We start from the raw sequence: 26,538 nt of genomic DNA, 5'->3' as shown, positions 1-26,538 counted from the left end.
TCCACCCAAAACCTAAAAAAATTGAAATTTTTATATGAAAAACTTCGTTTGCCCATATCTCCTAAACTAAGCGTCCTAGAGCGAAAAGGACTTTAATTCGTGACCACCCCAAAAAAATTGAAAAATCCACCCAAAACCTAAAAAAATTGCTATTTTTATATGAAAAACTTCTTTTGCCCATATCTCCTTAAATATGCGTCCTAGAGCGAAAAGGACTTTAATTCGTGACCACCCCCAAAAAATTGAAAAATCCACCCAAAACCTAAAAAAATTGAAATTTTTATATGAAAAACTTCTTTTGCCCATATCTCCTAAACTAAGCGTCCTAGAGCGAAAAGGACTTTAATTCGTGACCACCCCGAAAAAATTGAAAAATCCACCCAAAACCTAAAAAAATTGAAATTTTTATCTGAAAAACTTCTTTTGCCCATATCTCCTAAACTAAGCGTCCTAGAGCGAAAAGGACTTTAATTCGTGACCACCCCCAACAAACTGAAAAATCCACCCAAAACCTAAAAAAATTTAAATTTTTATATGAAAAATTTCTTTTGCCCATATCTCCTTAAATATGCGTCCTAGAGCGAAAAGGACTTTAATTCGTGACCACCCCCAAAAAATTGAAAAATCCACCCAAAACCTAAAAAAATTGAAATTTTTATATGAAAAACTTCTTTTGCCCATATCTCCTAAACTAAGCGTCCTAGAGCGAAAAGGACTTTAATTCGTGACCACCCCCAAAAAATTGAAAAATCCACCCAAAACCTAAAAAAATTGCTATTTTTATATGAAAAACTTCTTTTGCCCATATCTCCTTAAATATGCGCCCTAGAGCGAGAAGGACTTTAATTCGTGACCACCCCCAAAAAATTGAAAAATCCACCCAAAACCTAAAAAAATTGAAATTTTTATATGAAAAACTTCTTTTGCCCATATCTCCTAAACTAAGCGTCCTAGAGCGAAAAGGACTTTAATTCGTGACCACCCCCAAAAAGTTGAAAAATCCACCCAAAACCTAAAAAAATTGAAATTTTTATATGAAAAACATCTTTTGCCCATATCTCCTAAACTAAGCGTCCTAGAGCGAAAAGGACTTTAATTTGTGACCACCCCCAAAAAAATTAAAAATCCACCCAAAACTTAAAAAAATTGAAATTTTTATATGAAAAACTTCTTTTGCCCATATCTCCTTAAATATGCGTCCTAGAGCGAAAAGGACTTTAATTCGTGACCACCCCCAAAAAGTTGAAAAATCCACCCAAAACCTAAAAAAATTGAAATTTTTATATGAAAAACTTCTTTTGCCCATATCTCCTAAACTAAGCGTCCTAGAGCGAAAAGGACTTTAATTCGTGACCACCCCCAACAAACTGAAAAATCCACCCAAAACCTAAAAAAATTTAAATTTTTATATGAAAAATTTCTTTTGCCCATATCTCCTTAAATATGCGTCCTAGAGCGAAAAGGACTTTAATTCGTGACCACCCCCAAAAAATTGAAAAATCCACCCAAAACCTAAAAAAATTGCTATTTTTATATGAAAAACTTCTTTTGCCCATATCTCCTTAAATATGCGTCCTAGAGCGAGAAGGACTTTAATTCGTGACCACCCCCTAAAAATTGAAAAATCCACCCAAAACCTAAAAAAATTGAAATTTTTATATGAAAAACTTCTTTTGCCCATATCTCCTAAACTAAGCGTCCTAGAGCGAAAAGGACTTTAATTCGTGACCACCCCCAAAAAATTGACAAATCCACCCAAAACCTAAAAAAAGTGCTATTTTTATATGAAAAACTTCTTTTGCCCATATCTCCTTAAATATGCGCCCTAGAGCGAAAAGGACTTTAATTCGTGACTACCCCCAAAAAATTTAAAAATCCACCCAAAACCTAAAAAAATTGAAATTTTTATATGAAAAACTTCTTTTGCCCATATCTCCTAAACTAAGCGTCCTAGAGCGAAAAGGACTTTAATTCGTGACCACCCCCAAAAAATTGAAAAATCCACCCAAAACCTAAAAAAATTGAAATTTTTATATGAAAAACTTCTTTTGCCCATATCTCCTAAACTAAGCGTCCTAGAGCGAAAAGGACTTTATTTCGTGACCACCCCCAAAAAATTGAAAAATCCACCCAAAACCTAAAAAAATTGAAATTTTTATATGAAAAACTTCTTTTGCCCATATCTCCTTAAATATGCGTCCTAGAGCGAAAAGGACTTTAATTCGTGACCACCCCCAAAAAGTTTAAAAATCCACCCAAAACCTAAAAAAATTGAAATTTTTATATGAAAAACTTCGTTTGCCCATATCTCCTAAACTAAGCGTCCTAGAGCGAAAAGGACTTTAATTCGTGACCACCCCCAAAAAATTGAAAAATCCACCCAAAACTTAAAAAAATTGAAATTTTTATATGAACAACTTCTTTTGCCCATATCTCCTTAAATATGCGTCCTAGAGCGAAAAGGACTTTAATTCGTGACCACCCCCAAAAAGTTGAAAAATCCACCCAAAACCTAAAAAAATTGAAATTTTTATATGAAAAACTTCTTTTGCCCATATCTCCTAAACTAAGCGTCCTAGAGCGAAAAGGACTTTAATTCGTGACCACCCCCAAAAAATTGAAAAATCCACCCAAATCCTAAAAAAATTGCTATTTTTATATGAAAAACTTCTTTTGCCCATATCTCCTAAACTAAGCGTCCTAGAGCGAAAAGGACTTTAATTCGTGACCACCCCCAAAAAATTGAAAAATCCACCCAAAACCTAAAAAAATTGAAATTTGTATATGAAAAACTTCTTTTGCCCATATCTCCTAAACTAAGCGCCCTAGAGCGAAAAGGACTTTAATTCGTGACCACCCCCAAAAAATTGAAAAATCCACCCAAAACCTAAAAAAATTGCTATTTTATATATGAAAAACTTCTTTTGCCCATATCTCCTTAAATATGCGTCCTAGAGCGAAAAGGACTTTAATTCGTGACCACCCCCAAAAAATTGAAAAATCCACCCAAAACCTAAAAAAATTGAAATTTTTATATGAAAAACTTCTTTTGCCCATATCTCCTAAACTAAGCGTCCTAGAGCGAAAAGGACTTTAATTCGTGACCACCCCCAAAAAATTGAAAAATCCACCCAAAACCTAAAAAAATTGAAATTTTTATATGAAAAACTTCTTTTGCCCATATCTCCTAAACTAAGCGTCCTAGAGCGAAAAGGACTTTAATTCGTGACCACCCCCAAAAAATTGAAAAATCCACCCAAAACCTAAAAAAATTGAAATTTTTATATGAAAAACTTCTTTTGCCCATATCTCCTTAACTAAGCGTCCTAGAGCGAAAAGGACTTTATTTCGTGACCACCCCCAAAAAATTGAAAAATCCACCCAAAACCTAAAAAAATTGAAATTTTTATATGAAAAACTTCTTTTGCCCATATCTCCTAAACTAAGCGTCCTAGAGCGAAAAGGACTTTAATTCGTGACCACCCCCAAAAAATTGAAAAATCCACCCAAAACCTAAAAAAATTTAAATTTTTATATGAAAAACTTCTTTTGCCCATATCTCCTAAACTAAGCGTCCTAGAGCGAAAAGGACTTTAATTCGTGACCACCCCCAAAAAATTGAAAAATCCACACAAAACCTAAAAAAATTGCTATTTTTATATGAAAAACTTCTTTTGCCCATATCTCCTAAACTAAGCGTCCTAGAGCGAAAAGGACTTTAATTCGTGACCACCCCCAAAAAATTGAAAAATCCACCCAAAACCTAAAAAAATTTAAATTTTTATATGAAAAACTTCTTTTGCCCATATCTCCTAAACTAAGCGTCCTAGAGCGAAAAGGACTTTAATTCGTGACCACCCCCAAAAAATTGAAAAATCCACCCAAAAACTAAAAAAATTGCTAATTTTATACATAAAAATTTCTTTTGCCCATATCTCCTAAACTAAGCGTCCTAGAGCGAAAAGGACTTTAATTCGTGACCACCCCCAAAAAATTGAAAAATCCACCCAAAACCTAAAAAAATTGAAATTTTTATATGAAAAACTTCTTTTGCCCATATCTCCTAAACTAAGCGTCCTAGAGCGAAAAGGACTTTAATTCGTGACCACCCCCAAAAAAATTGAAAAATCCACCCAAAACCTAAAAAAATTGCTATTTTTATATGAAAAACTTCTTTTGCCCATATCTCCTTAAATATGCGCCCTAGAGCGAAAAGGACTTTAATTCGTGACCACCCCCAAAAAATTGAAAAATCCACCCAAAACCTAAAAAAATTGAAATTTTTATATGAAAAACTTCTTTTGCCCATATCTCTTAAACTAAGCGTCCTAGAGCGAAAAGGACTTTAATTCGTGACCACCCCCAAAAAATTGAAAAATCCACCCAAAACCTAAAAAAATTGCTATTTTTATATGAAAAACTTCTTTTGCCCATATCTCCTTAAATATGCGCCCTAGAGCGAAAAGGACTTTAATTCGTGACCACCCCCAAAAAATTGAAAAATCCACCCAAAACCTAAAAAAATTGAAATTTTTATATGAAAAACTTCTTTTGCCCATATCTCCTTAAATATGCGTCCTAGAGCGAAAAGGACTTTAATTCGTGACCACCCCCAAAAAGTTGAAAAATCCACCCAAAACCTAAAAAAATTGAAATTTTTATATGAAAATCTTCTTTTGCCCATATCTCCTAAACTAAGCGTCCTAGAGCGAAAAGGACTTTAATTCGTGACCACCCCCAAAAAATTGAAAAATCCACCCAAAACCTAAAAAAATTGAAATTTTTATATGAAAAACTTCTTTTGCCCATATCTCCTTAAATATGCGTCCTAGAGCGAAAAGGACTTTAATTCGTGACCACCCCCAAAAAATTGAAAAATCCACCCAAAACCTAAAAAAATTGAAATTTTTATATGAAAAACTTCTTTTGCCCATATCTCCTAAACTAAGCGTCCTAGAGCGAAAAGGACTTTAATTCGTGACCACCCCCAAAAAATTGAAAAATCCACCCAAAACCTAAAAAAATTGCTATTTTTATATGAAAAACTTCTTTTGCCCATATCTCCTTAAATATGCGTCCTAGAGCGAAAAGGACTTTAATTCGTGACCACCCCCAAAAAATTGAAAAATCCACCCAAAACCTAAAAAAATTGAAATTTTTATATGAAAAACTTCTTTTGCCCATATCTCCTAAACTAAGCGTCCTAGAGCGAAAAGGACTTTAATTAGTGACCACCCCCAAAAAATTGAAAAATCCACCCAAAACCTAAAAAAATTGCTATTTTTATATGAAAAACTTCTTTTGCCCATGTCTCCTTAAATATGCGTCCTAGAGCGAAAAGGACTTTAATTCGTGACCACCCCCAAAAAATTGAAAAATCCACACAAAACCTAAAAAAATTGAAATTTTTATATGAAAAACTTCTTTTGCCCATATCTCCTAAACTAAGCGTCCTAGAGCGAAAAGGACTTTAATTCGTGACCACCCCCAAAAAATTGAAAAATCCACCCAAAACCTAAAAAAATTGCTATTTTTATATGAAAAACTTCTTTTGCCCATATCTCCTTAAATATGCGTCCTAGAGCGAAAAGGACTTTAATTCGTGGCCACCCCCAAAAAAATTGAAAAATCCACCCAAAACCTAAAAAAATTGAAATTTTTATATGAAAAACTTCTTTTGCCCATATCTCCTTAAATATGCGTCCTAGAGCGAAAAGGACTTTAATTCGTGACCACCCCCAAAAAATTGAAAAATCCACCCAAAACCTAAAAAAATTGAAATTTTTATATGAAAAACTTCTTTTGCCCATATCTCCTAAACTAAGCGTCCTAGAGCGAAAAGGACTTTAATTCGTGACCACCCCCAAAAAATTGAAAAATCCACCCAAAACCTAAAAAAATTGCTATTTTTATATGAAAAACTTCTTTTGCCCATATCTCCTTAAATATGCGTCCTAGAGCGAAAAGGACTTTAATTCGTGACCACCCCCAAAAAATTTAAAAATCCACCCAAAACCTAAAAAAATTGAAATTTTTATATGAAAAACTTCTTTTGCCCATATCTCCTTAAATATGCGTCCTAGAGCGAAAAGGACTTTAATTCGTGACCACCCCCAAAAAATTGAAAAATCCACCCAAAACCTAAGAAAATTGAAATTTTTATATGAAAAACTTCTTTTGCCCATATCTCCTAAACTAAGCGTCCTAGAGCGAAAAGGACTTTAATTCGTGACCACCCCCAAAAAATTGAAAAATCCACCCAAAACCTAAAAAAATTGCTATTTTTATATGAAAAACTTCTTTTGCCCATATCTCCTTAAATATGCGTCCTAGAGCGAAAAGGACTTTAATTCGTAAACTAAGCGTCCTAGAGCGAAAAGGACTTTAATTCGTGACCACCCCCAAAAAATTGAAAAATCCACCCAAAACCTAAAAAAATTGAAATTTTTATATGAAAAACTTCTTTTGCCCATATCTCCTTAAATATGCGTCCTAGAACGAAAAGGACTTTAATTCGTGACCACCCCCAAAAAATTGAAAAATCCACCCAAAACCTAAAAAAATTTAAATTTTTATATGAAAAACTTCTTTTGCCCATATCTCCTTAAATATGCGTCCTAGAGCGAAAAGGACTTTAATTCGTGACCACCCCCAAAAAATTGAAAAATCCACCCAAAACCTAAAAAAATTTAAATTTTTATATGAAAAACTTCTTTTGCCCATATCTCCTAAACTAAGCGTCCTAGAGCGAAAAGGACTTTAATTCGTGACCACCCCCAAAAAATTGAAAAATCCACCCAAAACCCAAAAAAAAATGAAATTTTTATATGAAAAACTTCTTTTGCCCATATCTCCTAAACTAAGCGTCCTAGAGCGAAAAGGACTTTAATTCGTGACCACCCCCAAAAAGTTGAAAAATCCACCCAAAACCTAAAAAAATTGAAATTTTTATATGAAAATCTTCTTTTGCCCATATCTCCTAAACTAAGCGTCCTAGAGCGAAAAGGACTTTAATTCGTGACCACCCCCAAAAAATTGAAAAATCCACCCAAAACCTAAAAAAATTGAAATTTTTATATGAAAAACTTCTTTTGCCCATATCTCCTTAAATATGCGTCCTAGAGCGAAAAGGACTTTAATTCGTAAACTAAGCGTCCTAGAGCGAAAAGGACTTTAATTCGTGACCACCCCCAAAAAATTGAAAAATCCACCCAAAACCTAAAAAAATTGCTATTTTTATATGAAAAACTTCTTTTGCCCATATCTCCTTAAATATGCGCCCTAGAGCGAAAAGGACTTTAATTCGTGACCACCCCCAAAAAATTGAAAAATCCACCCAAAACCTAAAAAAATTGAAATTTTTATATGAAAAACTTCTTTTGCCCATATCTCCTAAACTAAGCGTCCTAGAGCGAAAAGGACTTTAATTCGTGACCACCCCCAAAAAATTGAAAAATACACCCAAAACCTAAAAAAAATGCTATTTTTTTATGAAAAACTTCTTTTGCCCATATCTCCTTAAATATGCGCCCTAGAGCGAAAAGGACTTTAATTCGTGACCACCCCCAAAAAATTGAAAAATCCACCCAAAACCTAAAAAAATTGAAATTTTTATATGAAAAACTTCTTTTGCCCATATCTCCTTAAATATGCGTCCTAGAGCGAAAAGGACTTTAATTCGTGACCACCCCCAAAAAGTTGAAAAATCCACCCAAAACCTAAAAAAATTGAAATTTTTATATGAAAATCTTCTTTTGCCCATATCTCCTAAACTAAGCGTCCTAGAGCGAAAAGGACTTTAATTCGTGACCACCCCCAAAAAATTGAAAAATCCACCCAAAACCTAAAAAAATTGAAATTTTTATATGAAAAACTTCTTTTGCCCATATCTCCTAAACTAAGCGTCCTAGAGCGAAAAGGACTTTAATTCGTGACCACCCCCAAAAAATTGAAAAATCCACCCAAAACCTAAAAAAATTGCTATTTTTATATGAAAAACTTCTTTTGCCCATATCTCCTTAAATATGCGTCCTAGAGCGAAAAGGACTTTAATTCGTGACCACCCCCAAAAAATTGAAAAATCCACCCAAAACCTAAAAAAATTGAAATTTTTATATGAAAAACTTCTTTTGCCCATATCTCCTAAACTAAGCGTCCTAGAGCGAAAAGGACTTTAATTCGTGACCACCCCCAAAAAATTGAAAAATCCACCCAAAACCTAAAAAAATTGAAATTTTTATATGAAAAACTTCTTTTGCCCATATCTCCTAAACTAAGCGTCCTAGAGCGAAAAGGACTTTAATTCGTGACCACCCCCAAAAAATTGAAAAATCCACCCAAAACCTAAAAAAATGAAATTTTTATATGAAAAACTTCTTTTGCCCATATCTCCTAAAATAAGCGTCCTAGAGCGAAAAGGACTTTTATTCGTGACCACCCCCAAAAAATTGAAAAATCCACCCAAAACCTAAAAAAACTGAAATTTTTATATGAAAAACTTCTTTTGCCCATATATCCTTAAATATGCGTCCTAGAGCGAAAAGGACTTTAATTCGTGACCACCCCCAAAAAATTGAAAAATCCACCCAAAACCTAAAAAAATTGAAATTTTTATATGAAAAACTTCTTTTGCCCATATCTCCTTAAATATGCGTCCTAGAGCGAAAAGGACTTTAATTCGTGACCACCCCCAAAAAATTGAAAAATCCACCCAAAACCTAAAAAAAATTGAAATTTTTATATGAAAAACTTCTTTTGCCCATATCTCCTTAAATATGCGTCCTAGAGCGAAAAGGACTTTAATTCGTAAACTAAGCGTCCTAGAGCGAAAAGGACTTTAATTCGTGACCACCCCCAAAAAATTGAAAAATCCACCCAAAACCTAAAAAAATTGAAATTTTTATATGAAAAACTTCTTTTGCCCATATCTCCTTAAATATGCGTCCTAGAACGAAAAGGACTTTAATTCGTGACCACCCCCAAAAAATTGAAAAATCCACCCAAAACCTAAAAAAATTTAAATTTTTATATGAAAAACTTCTTTTGCCCATATCTCCTTAAATATGCGTCCTAGAGCGAAAAGGACTTTAATTCGTGACCACCCCCAAAATATTGAAAAATCCACCCAAAACCTAAAAAAATTGAAATTTTTATATGAAAAACTTCTTTTGCCCATATCTCCTAAACTAAGCGTCCTAGAGCGAAAAGGACTTTAATTCGTGACCACCCCCAAAAAATTGAAAAATCCACCCAAAACCCAAAAAAAAATGAAATTTTTATATGAAAAACTTCTTTTGCCCATATCTCCTAAACTAAGCGTCCTAGAGCGAAAAGGACTTTAATTCGTGACCACCCCCAAAAAATTGAAAAATCCACCCAAAACCTAAAAAAATTGAAATTTTTATATGAAAAACTTCTTTTGCCCATATCTCCTAAACTAAGCGTCCTAGAGCGAAAAGGACTTTAATTCGTGACTACCCCCAAAAAATTGAAAAATCCACCCAAAACCTAAAAAAATTGAAATTTTTATATGAAAAACTTCTTTTGCCCATATCTCCTTAACTAAGCGTCCTAGAGCGAAAAAGACTTTATTTCGTGACCACCCCCAAAAAATTGAAAAATCCACCCAAAACCTAAAAAAATTGAAATTTTTATATGAAAAACTTCTTTTGCCCATATCTCCTAAACTAAGCGTCCTAGAGCGAAAAGGACTTTAATTCGTGACCACCCCCAAAAAATTGAAAAATCCACCCAAAACCTAAAAAAATTTAAATTTTTATATGAAAAACTTCTTTTGCCCATATCTCCTAAACTAAGCGTCCTAGAGCGAAAAGGACTTTAATTCGTGACCACCCCCAAAAAATTGAAAAATCCACACAAAACCTAAAAAAATTGCTATTTTTATATGAAAAACTTCTTTTGCCCATATCTCCTAAACTAAGCGTCCTAGAGCGAAAAGGACTTTAATTCGTGACCACCCCCAAAAAATTGAAAAATCCACCCAAAACCTAAAAAAATTTAAATTTTTATATGAAAAACTTCTTTTGCCCATATCTCCTAAACTAAGCGTCCTAGAGCGAAAAGGACTTTAATTCGTGACCACCCCCAAAAAATTGAAAAATCCACCCAAAAACTAAAAAAATTGCTATTTTTATATGAAAAACTTCTTTTGCCCATATCTCCTAAACTAAGCGTCCTAGAGCGAAAAGGACTTTAATTCGTGACCACCCCCAAAAAATTGAAAAATCCACCCAAAACCTAAAAAAATTGAAATTTTTATATGAAAAACTTCTTTTGCCCATATCTCCTAAACTAAGCGTCCTAGAGCGAAAAGGACTTTAATTCGTGACCACCCCCAAAAAATTGAAAAATCCACCCAAAACCTAAAAAAATTGAAATTTTTATATGAAAAACTTCTTTTGCCCATATCTCCTTAAATATGCGTCCTAGAGCGAAAAGGACTTTAATTCGTGACCACCCCCAAAAAGTTGAAAAATCCACCCAAAACCTAAAAAAATTGAAATTTTTATATGAAAATCTTCTTTTGCCCATATCTCCTAAACTAAGCGTCCTAGAGCGAAAAGGACTTTAATTCGTGACCACCCCCAAAAAATTGAAAAATCCACCCAAAACCTAAAAAAATTGAAATTTTTATATGAAAAACTTCTTTTGCCCATATCTCCTTAAATATGCGTCCTAGAGCGAAAAGGACTTTATTTCGTGACCACCCCCAAAAAATTGAAAAATCCACCCAAAACCTAAAAAAATTGAAATTTTTATATGAAAAACTTCTTTTGCCCATATCTCCTAAACTAAGCGTCCTAGAGCGAAAAGGACTTTAATTCGTGACCACCCCCAAAAAATTGAAAAATCCACCCAAAACCTAAAAAAATTGCTATTTTTATATGAAAAACTTCTTTTGCCCATATCTCCTTAAATATGCGTCCTAGAGCGAAAAGGACTTTAATTCGTGACCACCCCCAAAAAATTGAAAAATCCACCCAAAACCTAAAAAAATTGAAATTTTTATATGAAAAACTTCTTTTGCCCATATCTCCTAAACTAAGCGTCCTAGAGCGAAAAGGACTTTAATTAGTGACCACCCCCAAAAAATTGAAAAATCCACCCAAAACCTAAAAAAATTGCTATTTTTATATGAAAAACTTCTTTTGCCCATGTCTCCTTAAATATGCGTCCTAGAGCGAAAAGGACTTTAATTCGTGACCACCCCCAAAAAATTGAAAAATCCACACAAAACCTAAAAAAATTGAAATTTTTATATGAAAAACTTCTTTTGCCCATATCTCCTAAACTAAGCGTCCTAGAGCGAAAAGGACTTTAATTCGTGACCACCCCCAAAAAATTGAAAAATCCACCCAAAACCTAAAAAAATTGCTATTTTTATATGAAAAACTTCTTTTGCCCATATCTCCTTAAATATGCGTCCTAGAGCGAAAAGGACTTTAATTCGTGGCCACCCCCAAAAAAATTGAAAAATCCACCCAAAACCTAAAAAAATTGAAATTTTTATATGAAAAACTTCTTTTGCCCATATCTCCTTAAATATGCGTCCTAGAGCGAAAAGGACTTTAATTCGTGACCACCCCCAAAAAATTGAAAAATCCACCCAAAACCTAAAAAAATTGAAATTTTTATATGAAAAACTTCTTTTGCCCATATCTCCTAAACTAAGCGTCCTAGAGCGAAAAGGACTTTAATTCGTGACCACCCCCAAAAAATTGAAAAATCCACCCAAAACCTAAAAAAATTGCTATTTTTATATGAAAAACTTCTTTTGCCCATATCTCCTTAAATATGCGTCCTAGAGCGAAAAGGACTTTAATTCGTGACCACCCCCAAAAAATTTAAAAATCCACCCAAAACCTAAAAAAATTGAAATTTTTATATGAAAAACTTCTTTTGCCCATATCTCCTTAAATATGCGTCCTAGAGCGAAAAGGACTTTAATTCGTGACCACCCCCAAAAAATTGAAAAATCCACCCAAAACCTAAGAAAATTGAAATTTTTATATGAAAAACTTCTTTTGCCCATATCTCCTAAACTAAGCGTCCTAGAGCGAAAAGGACTTTAATTCGTGACCACCCCCAAAAAATTGAAAAATCCACCCAAAACCTAAAAAAATTGCTATTTTTATATGAAAAACTTCTTTTGCCCATATCTCCTTAAATATGCGTCCTAGAGCGAAAAGGACTTTAATTCGTAAACTAAGCGTCCTAGAGCGAAAAGGACTTTAATTCGTGACCACCCCCAAAAAATTGAAAAATCCACCCAAAACCTAAAAAAATTGAAATTTTTATATGAAAAACTTCTTTTGCCCATATCTCCTTAAATATGCGTCCTAGAACGAAAAGGACTTTAATTCGTGACCACCCCCAAAAAATTGAAAAATCCACCCAAAACCTAAAAAAATTTAAATTTTTATATGAAAAACTTCTTTTGCCCATATCTCCTTAAATATGCGTCCTAGAGCGAAAAGGACTTTAATTCGTGACCACCCCCAAAAAATTGAAAAATCCACCCAAAACCTAAAAAAATTGAAATTTTTATATGAAAAACTTCTTTTGCCCATATCTCCTAAACTAAGCGTCCTAGAGCGAAAAGGACTTTAATTCGTGACCACCCCCAAAAAATTGAAAAATCCACCCAAAACCCAAAAAAAAATGAAATTTTTATATGAAAAACTTCTTTTGCCCATATCTCCTAAACTAAGCGTCCTAGAGCGAAAAGGACTTTAATTCGTGACCACCCCCAAAAAATTGAAAAATCCACCCAAAACCTAAAAAAATAAAATTTTTATATGAAAAACTTCTTTTGCCCATATCTCGTAAACTAAGCGTCCTAGAGCGAAAAGGACTTTAATTCGTGACCACCCCCAAAAAATTGAAAAATCCACCCAAAACTTAAAAAAAATTGAAATTTTTATATGAAAAACTTCTTTTGCCCATATCTCCTTAAATATGCGTCCTAGAGCGAAAAGGACTTTAATTCGTGACCACCCCCAAAAGATTGAAAAATCCACCCAAAACCTAAAAAAAATTGAAATTTTTATATGAAAAACTTCTTTTGCCCATATCTCGTAAACTAAGCGTCCTAGAGAAAAAAGGACTTTAATTCGTGACCACCCCCAAAAAATTGAAAAATCCACCCAAAACCTAAAAAAATTGAAATTTTTATATGAAAAACTTCTTTTGCCCATATCTCCTTAAATATGCGTCCTAGAACGAAAAGGACTTTAATTCGTGACCACCCCCAAAAAATTGAAAAATCCACCCAAAACCTAAAAAATTGCTATTTTTATATGAAAAACTTCTTTTGCCCATATCTCCTTAAATATGCGTCCTAGAGCGAAAAGGACTTTAATTCGTGACCACCCCCAAAAAATTGAAAAATCCACCCAAAACCTAAAAAAATTGAAATTTTTATATGAAAAACTTCTTTTGCCCATATCTCCTAAACTAAGCGTCCTAGAGCGAAAAGGACTTTAATTCGTGACCACCCCCAAAAAATTGAAAAATCCACCCAAAACCTAAAAAAATGAAATTTTTATATGAAAAACTTCTTTTGCCCATATCTCCTAAAATAAGCGTCCTAGAGCGAAAAGGACTTTTATTCGTGACCACCCCCAAAAAATTGAAAAATCCACCCAAAACCTAAAAAAACTGAAATTTTTATATGAAAAACTTCTTTTGCCCATATCTCCTTAAATATGCGTCCTACAGCGAAAAGGACTTTAATTCGTGACCACCCCCAAAAAATTGAAAAATCCACCCAAAACCTAAAAAAATTGAAATTTTTATATGAAAAACTTCTTTTGCCCATATCTCCTTAAATATGCGTCCTAGAGCGAAAAGGACTTTAATTCGTGACCACCCCCAAAAAATTTAAAAATCCACCCAAAACCTAAAAAAAATTGAAATTTTTATATGAAAAACTTCTTTTGCCCATATCTCCTAAACTAAGCGTCCTAGAGCGAAAAGGACTTTAATTCGTGACCACCCCCAAAAAATTGAAAAATCCACCCAAAACCTAAAAAAATTGAAATTTTTATATGAAAAACTTCTTTTGCCCATATCTCCTTAAATATGCGTCCTAGAACGAAAAGGACTTTAATTCGTGACCACCCCCAAAAAATTGAAAAATCCACCCAAAACCTAAAAAAATTGAAATTTTTATATGAAAAACTTCTTTTGCCCATATCTCCTTAAATATGCGTCCTAGAGCGAAAAGGACTTTAATTCGTAACCACCCCCCAAAAAATTGAAAAATCCACCCAAAACCTAAAAAAATTGCTATTTTTATATGAAAAATTGAAAAATCCACCCAAAACCTAAAAAAATTGAAATTTTTATATGAAAAACTTCTTTTGCCCATATCTCCTTAAATATGCGTCCTAGAGCGAAAAGGACTTTAATTCGTGACCACCCCCAAAAAATTTAAAAATCCACCCAAAACCTAAAAAAAATTGAAATTTTTATATGAAAAACTTCTTTTGCCCATATCTCCTAAACTAAGCGTCCTAGAGCGAAAAGGACTTTAATTCGTGACCACCCCCAAAAAATTGAAAAATCCACCCAAAACCTAAAAAAATTGAAATTTTTATATGAAAAACTTCTTTTGCCCATATCTCCTTAAATATGCGTCCTAGAACGAAAAGGACTTTAATTCGTGACCACCCCCAAAAAATTGAAAAATCCACCCAAAACCTAAAAAAATTGAAATTTTTATATGAAAAACTTCTTTTGCCCATATCTCCTTAAATATGCGTCCTAGAGCGAAAAGGACTTTAATTCGTAACCACCCCCCAAAAAATTGAAAAATCCACCCAAAACCTAAAAAAATTGCTATTTTTATATGAAAAACTTCTTTTGCCCATATCTCCTAAACTAAGCGTCCTAGAGCGAAAAGGACTTTAATTCGTGACCACCCCCAAAAAATTGAAAAATCCACCCAAAACCTAAAAAAATTGCTATTTTTATATGAAAAACTTCTTTTGCCCATATCTCCTAAACTAAGCGTCCTAGAGCGAAAAGGACTTTAATTCGTGACCACCACCAAAAAATTGAAAAATCCACCCAAAACCTAAAAAAATTGAAATTTTTATATGAAAAACTTCTTTTGCCCATATCTCCTTAAATATGCGTCCTAGAGCGAAAAGGACTTTAATTCGTGACCACCCCCAAAAAATTGAAAAATCCACCCAAAACCTAAAAAAATTGAAATTTTTATATGAAAAACTTCTTTTGCCCATATCTCCTAAACTAAGCGTCCTAGAGCGAAAAGGCCTTTAATTCGTGACCACCCTCAAAAAATTGAAAAATCCACCCAAAACCTAACAAAATTGAAATTTTTATATGAAAAACTTCTTTTGCCCATATCTCCTAAACTAAGCGTCCTAGAGCGAAAAGGACTTTAATTCGTGACCACCCCCAAAAAATTGAAAAATCCACCCAAAACCTAAAAAAATTGCTATTTTTATATGAAAAACTTCTGTTGCCCATATCTCCTTAAATATGCGTCCTAGAGCGAAAAGGACTTTAATTCGTAAACTAAGCGTCCTAGAGCGAAAAGGACTTTAATTCGTGACCACCCCCAAAAAATTGAAAAATCCACCCAAAACCTAAAAAAATTGAAATTTTTATATGAAAAACTTCTTTTGCCCATATCTCCTTAAATATGCGTCCTAGAACGAAAAGGACTTTAATTCGTGACCACCCCCAAAAAATTGAAAAATCCACCCAAAACCTAAAAAAATTGAAATTTTTATATGAAAAACTTCTTTTGCCCATATCTCCTAAACTAAGCGTCCTAGAGCGAAAAGGACTTTAATTCGTGACCACCCCCAAAAAATTGAAAAATCCACCCAAAACCTAAAAAAATTGAAATTTTTATATGAAAAACTTCTTTTGCCCATATCTCCTAAACTAAGCGTCCTAGAGCGAAAACGACTTTAATTCGTGACCACCCCCAAAAAATTGAAAAATCCACCCAAAACCTAAAAAAATTGCTATTTTTATATGAAAAACTTCTTTTGCCCATATCTCCTTAAATATGCGTCCTAGAGCGAAAAGGACTTTAATTCGTGACAACCCCAAAAAAATTGAAAAATCCACCCAAAACCTAAAAAAATTGAAATTTTTATATGAAAAACTTCTTTTGCCCATATCTCCTAAACTAAGCGTCCTAGAGCGAAAAGGACTTTAATTCGTGACCACCCCCAAAAGATTGAAAAATCCACCCAAAACCTAAAAAAATTTAAATTTTTATATGAAAAACTTCTTTTGCCTCCTAAACTAAGCGTCCTAGAGCGAAAAGGACTTTAATTCGTGACCACCCCCAACAAATTGAAAAATCCACCCAAAACCTAAAAAAATTGAAATTTTTATATGAAAAACTTCTTTTGCCCATATCTCCTAAACTAAGCGTCCTAGAGCGAAAAGGACTTTAATTCGTGACCACCCCCAAAAAATTGAAAAATCCACCCAAAACCTAAAAAAATGAAATTTTTATATGAAAAACTTCTTTTGCCCATATCTCCTAAAATAAGCGTCCTAGAGCGAAAAGGACTTTTATTCGTGACCACCCCCAAAAAATTGAAAAATCCACCCAAAACCTAAAAAAACTGAAATTTTTATATGAAAAACTTCTTTTGCCCATATCTCCTTAAATATGCGTCCTACAGCGAAAAGGACTTTAATTCGTGACCACCCCCAAAAAATTGAAAAATCCACCCAAAACCTAAAAAAATTGAAATTTTTATATGAAAAACTTCTTTTGCCCATATCTCCTTAAATATGCGTCCTAGAGCGAAAAGGACTTTAATTCGTGACCACCCCCAAAAAATTTAAAAATCCACCCAAAACCTAAAAAAAATTGAAATTTTTATATGAAAAATTTCTTTTGCCCATATCTCCTAAACTAAGCGTCCTAGAGCGAAAAGGACTTTAATTCGTGACCACCCCCAAAAAATTGAAAAATCCACCCAAAACCTAAAAAAATTGAAATTTTTATATGAAAAACTTCTTTTGCCCATATCTCCTTAAATATGCGTCCTAGAACGAAAAGGACTTTAATTCGTGACCACCCCCAAAAAATTGAAAAATCCACCCAAAACCTAAAAAAATTGAAATTTTTATATGAAAAACTTCTTTTGCCCATATCTCCTTAAATATGCGTCCTAGAGCGAAAAGGACTTTAATTCGTAACCACCCCCCAAAAAATTGAAAAATCCACCCAAAACCTAAAAAAATTGCTATTTTTATATGAAAAACTTCTTTTGCCCATATCTCCTAAACTAAGCGTCCTAGAGCGAAAAGGACTTTAATTCGTGACCACCCCCAAAAAATTGAAAAATCCACCCAAAACCTAAAAAAATTGCTATTTTTATATGAAAAACTTCTTTTGCCCATATCTCCTAAACTAAGCGTCCTAGAGCGAAAAGGACTTTAATTCGTGACCACCACCAAAAAATTGAAAAATCCACCCAAAACCTAAAAAAATTGAAATTTTTATATGAAAAACTTCTTTTGCCCATATCTCCTTAAATATGCGTCCTAGAGCGAAAAGGACTTTAATTCGTGACCACCCCCAAAAAATTGAAAAATCCACCCAAAACCTAAAAAAATTGAAATTTTTATATGAAAAACTTCTTTTGCCCATATCTCCTAAACTAAGCGTCCTAGAGCGAAAAGGACTTTAATTCGTGACCACCCTCAAAAAATTGAAAAATCCACCCAAAACCTAACAAAATTGAAATTTTTATATGAAAAACTTCTTTTGCCCATATCTCCTAAACTAAGCGTCCTAGAGCGAAAAGGACTTTAATTCGTGACCACCCCCAAAAAATTGAAAAATCCACCCAAAACCTAAAAAAATTGCTATTTTTATATGAAAAACTTCTTTTGCCCATATCTCCTTAAATATGCGTCCTAGAGCGAAAAGGACTTTAATTCGTAAACTAAGCGTCCTAGAGCGAAAAGGACTTTAATTCGTGACCACCCCCAAAAAATTGAAAAATCCACCCAAAACCTAAAAAAATTGAAATTTTTATATGAAAAACTTCTTTTGCCCATATCTCCTTAAATATGCGTCCTAGAACGAAAAGGACTTTAATTCGTGACCACCCCCAAAAAATTGAAAAATCCACCCAAAACCTAAAAAAATTGAAATTTTTATATGAAAAACTTCTTTTGCCCATATCTCCTAAACTAAGCGTCCTAGAGCGAAAAGGACTTTAATTCGTGACCACCCCCAAAAAATTGAAAAATCCACCCAAAACCTAAAAAAATTGAAATTTTTATATGAAAAACTTCTTTTGCCCATATCTCCTAAACTAAGCGTCCTAGAGCGAAAACGACTTTAATTCGTGACCACCCCCAAAAAATTGAAAAATCCACCCAAAACCTAAAAAAATTGCTATTTTTATATGAAAAACTTCTTTTGCCCATATCTCCTTAAATATGCGTCCTAGAGCGAAAAGGACTTTAATTCGTGACAACCCCAAAAAAATTGAAAAATCCACCCAAAACCTAAAAAAATTGAAATTTTTATATGAAAAACTTCTTTTGCCCATATCTCCTAAACTAAGCGTCCTAGAGCGAAAAGGACTTTAATTCGTGACCACCCCCAAAAGATTGAAAAATCCACCCAAAACCTAAAAAAATTTAAATTTTTATATGAAAAACTTCTTTTGCCTCCTAAACTAAGCGTCCTAGAGCGAAAAGGACTTTAATTCGTGACCACCCCCAACAAATTGAAAAATCCACCCAAAACCTAAAAAAATTGAAATTTTTATATGAAAAACTTCTTTTGCCCATATCTCCTTAAATATGCGCCCTAGAGCGAAAAGGACTTGAATTCGTGACCACCCCCAAAAAATTGAAAAATCCACCCAAAACCTAAAAAAATTGAAATTTTTATATGAAAAACTTCTTTTGCCCATATCTCCTAAACTAAGCGTCCTAGCGCGAAAAGGACTTTAATTCGTGACCACCCCAAAAAATTGAAAAATCCACCCAAAACTTAAAAAAATTGAAATTTTTATATGAAAAACTTCTTTTGCCCATATCTCCTTAAATATGCGTCCTAGAGCGAAAAGGACTTTAATTCTTGACCACCCCCAAAAAATTGAAAAATCCACCCAAAACCTAAAAAAACTGAAATTTTTATATGAAAAACTTCTTTTGCCCATATCTCCTTAAATATGCGTCCTAGAGCGAAAAGGACTTTAATTCGTGACCACCCCCAAAAAATTGAAAAATCCACCCAAAACCTAAAAAAATTGAAATTTTTATATGAAAAACTTCTTTTGCCCATATCTCCTAAACTAAGCGTCCTAGAGCGAAAACGACTTTAATTCGTGACCACCCCCAAAAAATTGAAAAATCCACCCAAAACCTAAAAAAATTGCTATTTTTATATGAAAAACTTCTTTTGCCCATATCTCCTAAACTAAGCGTCCTAGCGCGAAAAGGACTTTAATTCGTGACCACCCCAAAAAATTGAAAAATCCACCCAAAACTTAAAAAAATTGAAATTTTTATATGAAAAACTTCTTTTGCCCATATCTCCTTAAATATGCGTCCTAGAGCGAAAAGGACTATAATTCTTGACCACCCCCAAAAAATTGAAAAATCCACCCAAAACCTAAAGCGAAGAGGACTTTAATTCGTGACCACCCCCAACAAATTGAAAAATCCACCCAAAACCTAAAAAAATTGAAATTTTTATATGAAAAACTTCTTTTGCCCATATCTCCTTAAATATGCGCCCTAGAGCGAAAAGGACTTGAATTCGTGACCACCCCCAAAAAATTGAAAAATCCACCCAAAACCTAAAAAAATTGAAATTTTTATATGAAAAACTTCTTTTGCCCATATCTCCTAAACTAAGCGTCCTAGCGCGAAAAGGACTTTAATTCGTGACCACCCCAAAAAATTGAAAAATCCACCCAAAACTTAAAAAAATTGAAATTTTTATATGAAAAACTTCTTTTGCCCATATCTCCTTAAATATGCGTCCTAGAGCGAAAAGGACTTTAATTCTTGACCACCCCCAAAAAATTGAAAAATCCACCCAAAACCTAAAAAAACTGAAATTTTTATATGAAAAACTTCTTTTGCCCATATCTCCTTAAATATGCGTCCTAGAGCGAAAAGGACTTTAATTCGTGACCACCCCCAAAAAATTGAAAAATCCACCCAAAACCTAAAAAAATTGAAATTTTTATATGAAAAACTTCTTTTGCCCATATCTCCTAAACTAAGCGTCCTAGAGCGAAAAGGACTTTAATTCGTGACCACCCCCAAAAAATTGAAAAATCCACCCAAAACCTAAAAAAATTGAAATTTTTATATGAAAAACTTCTTTTGCCCATATCTCCTAAACTAAGCGTCCTAGAGCGAAAAGGACTTTAATTCGTGACCACCCCCAAAAAATTGAAAAATCCACCCAAAACCTAAAAAAAAATTAAATTTTTATATGAAAAACTTCTTTTGCCCATATCTCCTTAAATATGCGTCCTAGAACGAAAAGGACTTTAATTCGTGACCACCCCCAAAAAATTGAAAAATCCACCCAAAACCTAAAAAAATTTAAATTTTTATATGAAAAACTTCTTTTGCCCATATCTCCTTAAATATGCGTCCTAGAGCGAAAAGGACTTTAATTCGTGACCACCCCCAAAAAATTGAGAAATCCACCCAAAACCTAAAAAAATTGAAATTTTTATATGAAAAACTTCTTTTGCCCATATCTCGTAAACTAAGCGTCCTAGAGCGAAAAGGACTTTAATTCGTGACCACCCCCAAAAATTGAAAAATCCACCCAAAACCTAAAAAAATTGAAATTTTTATATGAAAAACTTCTTTTGCCCATATCTCCTTAAATATGCGTCCTAGAACGAAAAGGACTTTAATTCGTGACCACCCCCAAAAAATTTAAAATCCACCCAAAACCTAAAAAATTGCTATTTTTATATGAAAAACTTCTTTTGCCCATATCTCCTTAAATATGCGTCCTAGAGCGAAAAGGACTTTATTTCGTGACCACCCCCAAAAAATTGAAAAATCCACCCAAAACCTAAAAAAATTGAAATTTTTATATGAAAAACTTCTTTTGTCCATATCTCCTAAACTAAGCGTCCTAGAGCGAAAAGGACTTTAATTCGTGACCACCCCCAAAAAATTGAAAAATCCACCCAAAACCTAAAAAAATTGCTATTTTTATATGAAAAACTTCTTTTGCCCATATCTCCTTAAATATGCGTCATAGAGCGAAAAGGACTTTAATTCCTGACCACCCCCAAAAAATTGAAAAATCCACCCAAAACCTAAAAAAATTGAAATTTTTATATGAAAAACTTCTTTTGCCCATATCTCCTAAACTAAGCGTCCTAGAGCGACAAGGACTTTAATTCGTCACCACCCCCAAAAAATTGAAAAATCCACCCAAAACCTAAAAAAATTGAAATTTTTATATGAAAAACTTCTTTTGCCCATATCTCCTTAAATATGCGTCCTAGAGCGAAAAGGACTTTAATTCGTGACCACCCCCAAAAAATTGAAAAATCCACCCAAAACCTAAAAAAATTGAAATTTTTATATGAAAAACTTCTTTTGCCCATATCTCCTAAACTAAGCGTCCTAGAGCGAAAACGACTTTAATTCGTGAAAAATCCACCCAAAACCTAAAAAATTGCTATTTTTATATGAAAAACTTCTTTTGCCCATATCTCCTTAAATATGCGTCCTAGAGCGAAAAGGACTTTAATTCGTGACCACCCCCAAAAAATTGAAAAATCCACCCAAAACCTAAAAAAATTTAAATTTTTATATGAAAAACTTCTTTTGCCCATATCTCCTAAACTAAGCGTCCTAGAGCGAAAAGGACTTTAATTCGTGACCACCCCCAAAAAATTGAAAAATCCACCCAAAACCTAAAAAAATTGCTATTTTTATATGAAAAACTTCTTTTGCCCATATCTCCTTAAATATGCGTCCTAGAGCGAAAAGGACTTTAATTCGTGACCACCCCCAACAAATTGAAAAATCCACCCAAAACCTAAAAAAATTGAAATTTTTGTTTGATTTTTGGTCGACCTTTTCGTTAGAATTATAAATTAATGGTTCTTCAAGCTCGAGGTCTTTTTAAAATATTTTATTTATTATTCCCAATATTTCGCGATTACGATATTGAATCGCTTCCTCAGGGGTCTACAATAGATTTATAGAAATTACATTTCATAAATATCACAGTATTAAACATTTAATAATTTAAAGAAGTGTAAATCTTAATTACTTTTAGTTAATAATCTCAAATGGTATTATAGGATAATATAATTATAAAAAAAAAATCGGACAGACATATCTTAATCTCATTTTTCAAGTATCAGGCGAACAGAAAAATTAAAACAGCAACACAACCAATGACTTACATGTATAGTATCCACAACACAAAATACTTAAAGCTACTGTAGATTCACTACCCTCGTCAGCTGTCTGTATTGCACTGAGTTGTTTTTACTATTGCACGATGATCACTACCATGTATTTGTTGTTTCCTTTTCCGAAGCAAATGCCTGTAACAGTGAGCGATGTTTTCTGTATCAACTTTGAAGTTCATTCGTTTGCTTGCAGGTACATTGTTTATGTGAAGTGTTTCTAGTGTAAACCTTTTGCTGTAATTATTCTCTCTTTCTAATATTCTTACGTCGTCAAAGTTTGGGGTATGATTGTTTCTCGCACAGTGGCCTGCTAGTGCCGTTTTTGTGGTATTCGAGTTGGTGCGTAATTTAATATCCGATTTATGTCCTGAAATTCTTGTTTTTAATTTGTTTTTGGATGTTCCTACATAAACTTTTTCACATTTTTCTTTATTATTTCCACCGCACGGTATTTCATAAATCGTATTATGTTTTTCCATAGTGGGGATCTTGGTTTTCATGTTGGAAAATAATTTTTTGAGAGTATTGTTTGACTTGTGTGCTAAAGTGTATTGTCCTTTATCAAAGATTTCAGAGTTTGTAATTCGTTCTGATAATTTGTTGACATATACTAGTGACTTGTATATTGTTTCCTCGTTTTTATTTTCGTTTTGTTTTTTCCCCTCCGGTTTAAATTGTGATATTAAGTCATTAATTAAATATTTTGGAAAATTATTGTTGTGTAGAATATCTCTAATAATGGATTTGTTTTTAGAATGATATTCTTTGTCACTTATGTTTAACACCCTGTTTATAAGATTTTTTGCTGTGTTAATCACTATCCTTTTTGGGTGTTGTGAAAAATAATTCATTATTCTCCCCGATGCTGTTGGTTTTTGGTACCAATCTAAACCAAGTTTATAATTTTCCTTCCTGATAACCAGCGTGTCTAAGTATGGAATTCTGCCGTTTTTCTCTATTTCTACCGTGAATTTTATGCTATTATGGAAGCCATTTAATGTTGTCAAGATCTCATGTATTGCACCTTCCCGAACCACAGCAAATATATCGTCCACATATTTCGTCAAGATTTTTGGTTTTGTTGTCAAGTTTTCCATGCAGTTGTCCAGTAAATGTTCCATAACTATATCAGCTACAATAGGTGAAGCAGATGATCCCATCGGCAGTCCTCTCTTTTGTTTATATGTTTTGTCTTCATACGTAAAGTATCTATTCTCCACTATGCAGAATTTTAAAATTTTCATAAATATATTCTTTGTAAGTCTAGTATGGCCCTCCAATTCTTGCCATCTACTTTCGATGATTTTTAAAGCTAAGTCAACCGGTACACTTTGGAATAGGGACACAACGTCAAAAGATACTAATTTTTCATCCTCCTTGATAGTCAGGTTCTTGATCTTATTTTTAAATTGCAGGGAGTCTTTTATATTGTACTTCGAGTCCTGTGTTAAAATTTTTAAAAGGTTTCCAATGTACTTGCAGAGATTGCTCGAAGGTGAATCTATAGATGAGCAAATTGGCCGTAATGGATAACCATCTTTATGTGTTTTTGGCAAGCCATAAATCCTTGGTGCTGTAGCTACGTCCATTTTTAGTCGCTTTTTCTCTGCAGGCGAAATCATGTTGTTTCTGTCCAGTTCCTCCACTAATTCGTTATTTTTTCTTTGCAACGATGTCGTTGGATCCTTGTTGATTCTTTGATACATCATCATGTCGCTTATAATCTTCATCATTCTCTGTTGATATTCACTTTTTTCCATAGCAACTGTTGTATTGCCTTTGTCTGCATTTAAAATTAATATATTTTTATTTTTCTTTAAAAATTGTCGAGTTTGCTCCACTGTTCTTGTAACGAACTTCTCCCTACTGTTGTATTTCATTTTATTTAAATGAGTTTCTAAAGTTGTTGCGAACATTGTTCTCGCAGTTTCCTGTTCTTCCTTTTCTTTTTTTGTAGATTGTATTATATGTTCCCCATCACTTATATATTTAAAAAGTGGAAATTCGGCTTTTGATGTTGGGAGACCATGTTTTTGTCCTAGCGACAGTAACCATTTTACATTTTCGTGAAATTGAGTATCTGTTGTATTAATAAACCATTTTTCGTTTATCTTTATGTCCAATTCCTCTCTTTGTTGTTCTTGAAGTTTTAATAATTTTTTCTTGTGTGTTGCGGTTGACTTTTCTTTAATTTCCCTTGTAATTTTATTTTCTCTTGTCCAAAGGTAATTCTTTTCTTCTTCATTAAGTTTACTGTCTAAGTATGATTTTATTCCGTCCTTTTCTCGTTCAATATCTCGTTTTATATTATGTTGATGTTTTATAACAACATTTAGAATTTTTCTTTGAAAATTCTCAATATGCTTGTCTAGCGTCTTCTGTACTTCATATTCCTTTCGTCTATTTCCTAATATATTGTAAACATTTTTCATTGCTTGTTTTATGAATCCTGGTATAATTCCCTCGTTGCGACATTTTATTAGGAAAGTCATTGTCGATTTTGTCCTTATAGCTTTTTCATTTAAATTTTTATGTCTATTTATACTGTGTTTTATGCTGTTGTTTTTCTTTAGTCTATTGTAGATCATTTTTGAATTATTTGGTTGTTTCGGCGGGCTCTCCGTTTTAATTATTAGTTTTTGTTTGATTTTTGGTCGACCTTTTCGTTAGAATTATAAATTAATGGTTCTTCAAGCTCGAGGTCTTTTTAAAAATTTTAACACAGGACTCGAAGTACAATATAAAAGACTCCCTGCAATTTAAAAATAAGATCAAGAACCTGACTATCAAGGAGGATGAAAAATTAGTATCTTTTGACGTTGTGTCCCTATTCCCAAGTGTACCGGTTGACTTAGCTTTAAAAATCATCGAAAGTAGATGGCAAGAATTGGAGGGCCATACTAGACTTACAAAGAATATATTTATGAAAATTTTAAAATTCTGCATAGTGGAGAATAGATACTTTACGTATGAAGACAAAACATATAAACAAAAGAGAGGACTGCCGATGGGATCATCTGCTTCACCTATTGTAGCTGATATAGTTATGGAACATTTACTGGACAACTGCATGGAAAACTTGACAACAAAACCAAAAATCTTGACGAAATATGTGGACGATATATTTGCTGTGGTTCGGGAAGGTGCAATACATGAGATCTTGACAACATTAAATGGCTTCCATAATAGCATAAAATTCACGGTAGAAATAGAGAAAAACGGCAGAATTCCATACTTAGACACGCTGGTTATCAGGAAGGAAAATTATAAACTTGGTTTAGATTGGTACCAAAAACCAACAGCATCGGGGAGAATAATGAATTATTTTTCACAACACCCAAAAAGGATAGTGATTAACACAGCAAAAAATCTTATAAACAGGGTGTTAAACATAAGTGACAAAGAATATCATTCTAAAAACAAATCCATTATTAGAGATATTCTACACAACAATAATTTTCCAAAATATTTAATTAATGACTTAATATCACAATTTAATCCGGAGGGGAAAAAACAAAACGAAAATAAAAACGAGGAAACAATATACAAGTCACTAGTATATGTCAACAAATTATCAGAACGAATTACAAACTCTGAAATCTTTGATAAAGGACAATACACTTTAGCACACAAGTCAAACAATACTCTCAAAAAATTATTTTCCAACATGAAAACCAAGATCCCCACTATGGAAAAACATAATACGATTTATGAAATACCGTGCGGTGGAAATAATAAAGAAAAATGTGAAAAAGTTTATGTAGGAACATCCAAAAACAAATTAAAAACAAGAATTTCAGGACATAAATCGGATATTAAATTACGCACCAACTCGAATACCACAAAAACGGCACTAGCAGGCCACTGTGCGAGAAACAATCATACCCCAAACTTTGACGACGTAAGAATATTAGAAAGAGAGAATAATTACAGCAAAAGGTTTACACTAGAAACACTTCACATAAACAATGTACCTGCAAGCAAACGAATGAACTTCAAAGTTGATACAGAAAACATCGCTCACTGTTACAGGCATTTGCTTCGGAAAAGGAAACAACAAATACATGGTAGTGATCAT

At 33.1% G+C, this 26,538-nt stretch overlaps 1 protein-coding gene across 1 annotated transcript in view; it reads right to left on the bottom strand.

Annotated features, from left to right (window-relative positions):
* Window positions 1-24,952, bottom strand: part of LOC142235790 (uncharacterized) — a 177,779-nt gene extending 152,827 nt beyond the window's left edge. Inside the window, exon 1 of the mRNA XM_075307047.1 lies at window positions 23,426-24,952. Within this exon, the coding sequence (XP_075163162.1) occupies window positions 23,426-24,952 (1,527 nt within the window). The remainder of the gene's footprint in view (window positions 1-23,425) is intronic.
* Window positions 24,953-26,538: the final 1,586 nt, after the last annotated feature.

The sequence above is a fragment of the Haematobia irritans genome, chromosome 4 (assembly GCF_050003625.1).
Source record: "Haematobia irritans isolate KBUSLIRL chromosome 4, ASM5000362v1, whole genome shotgun sequence".
Taxonomy (NCBI): Eukaryota; Metazoa; Arthropoda; class Insecta; order Diptera; family Muscidae; genus Haematobia; species Haematobia irritans.
This window is presented reverse-complemented; position numbering and strand designations above follow the sequence as displayed.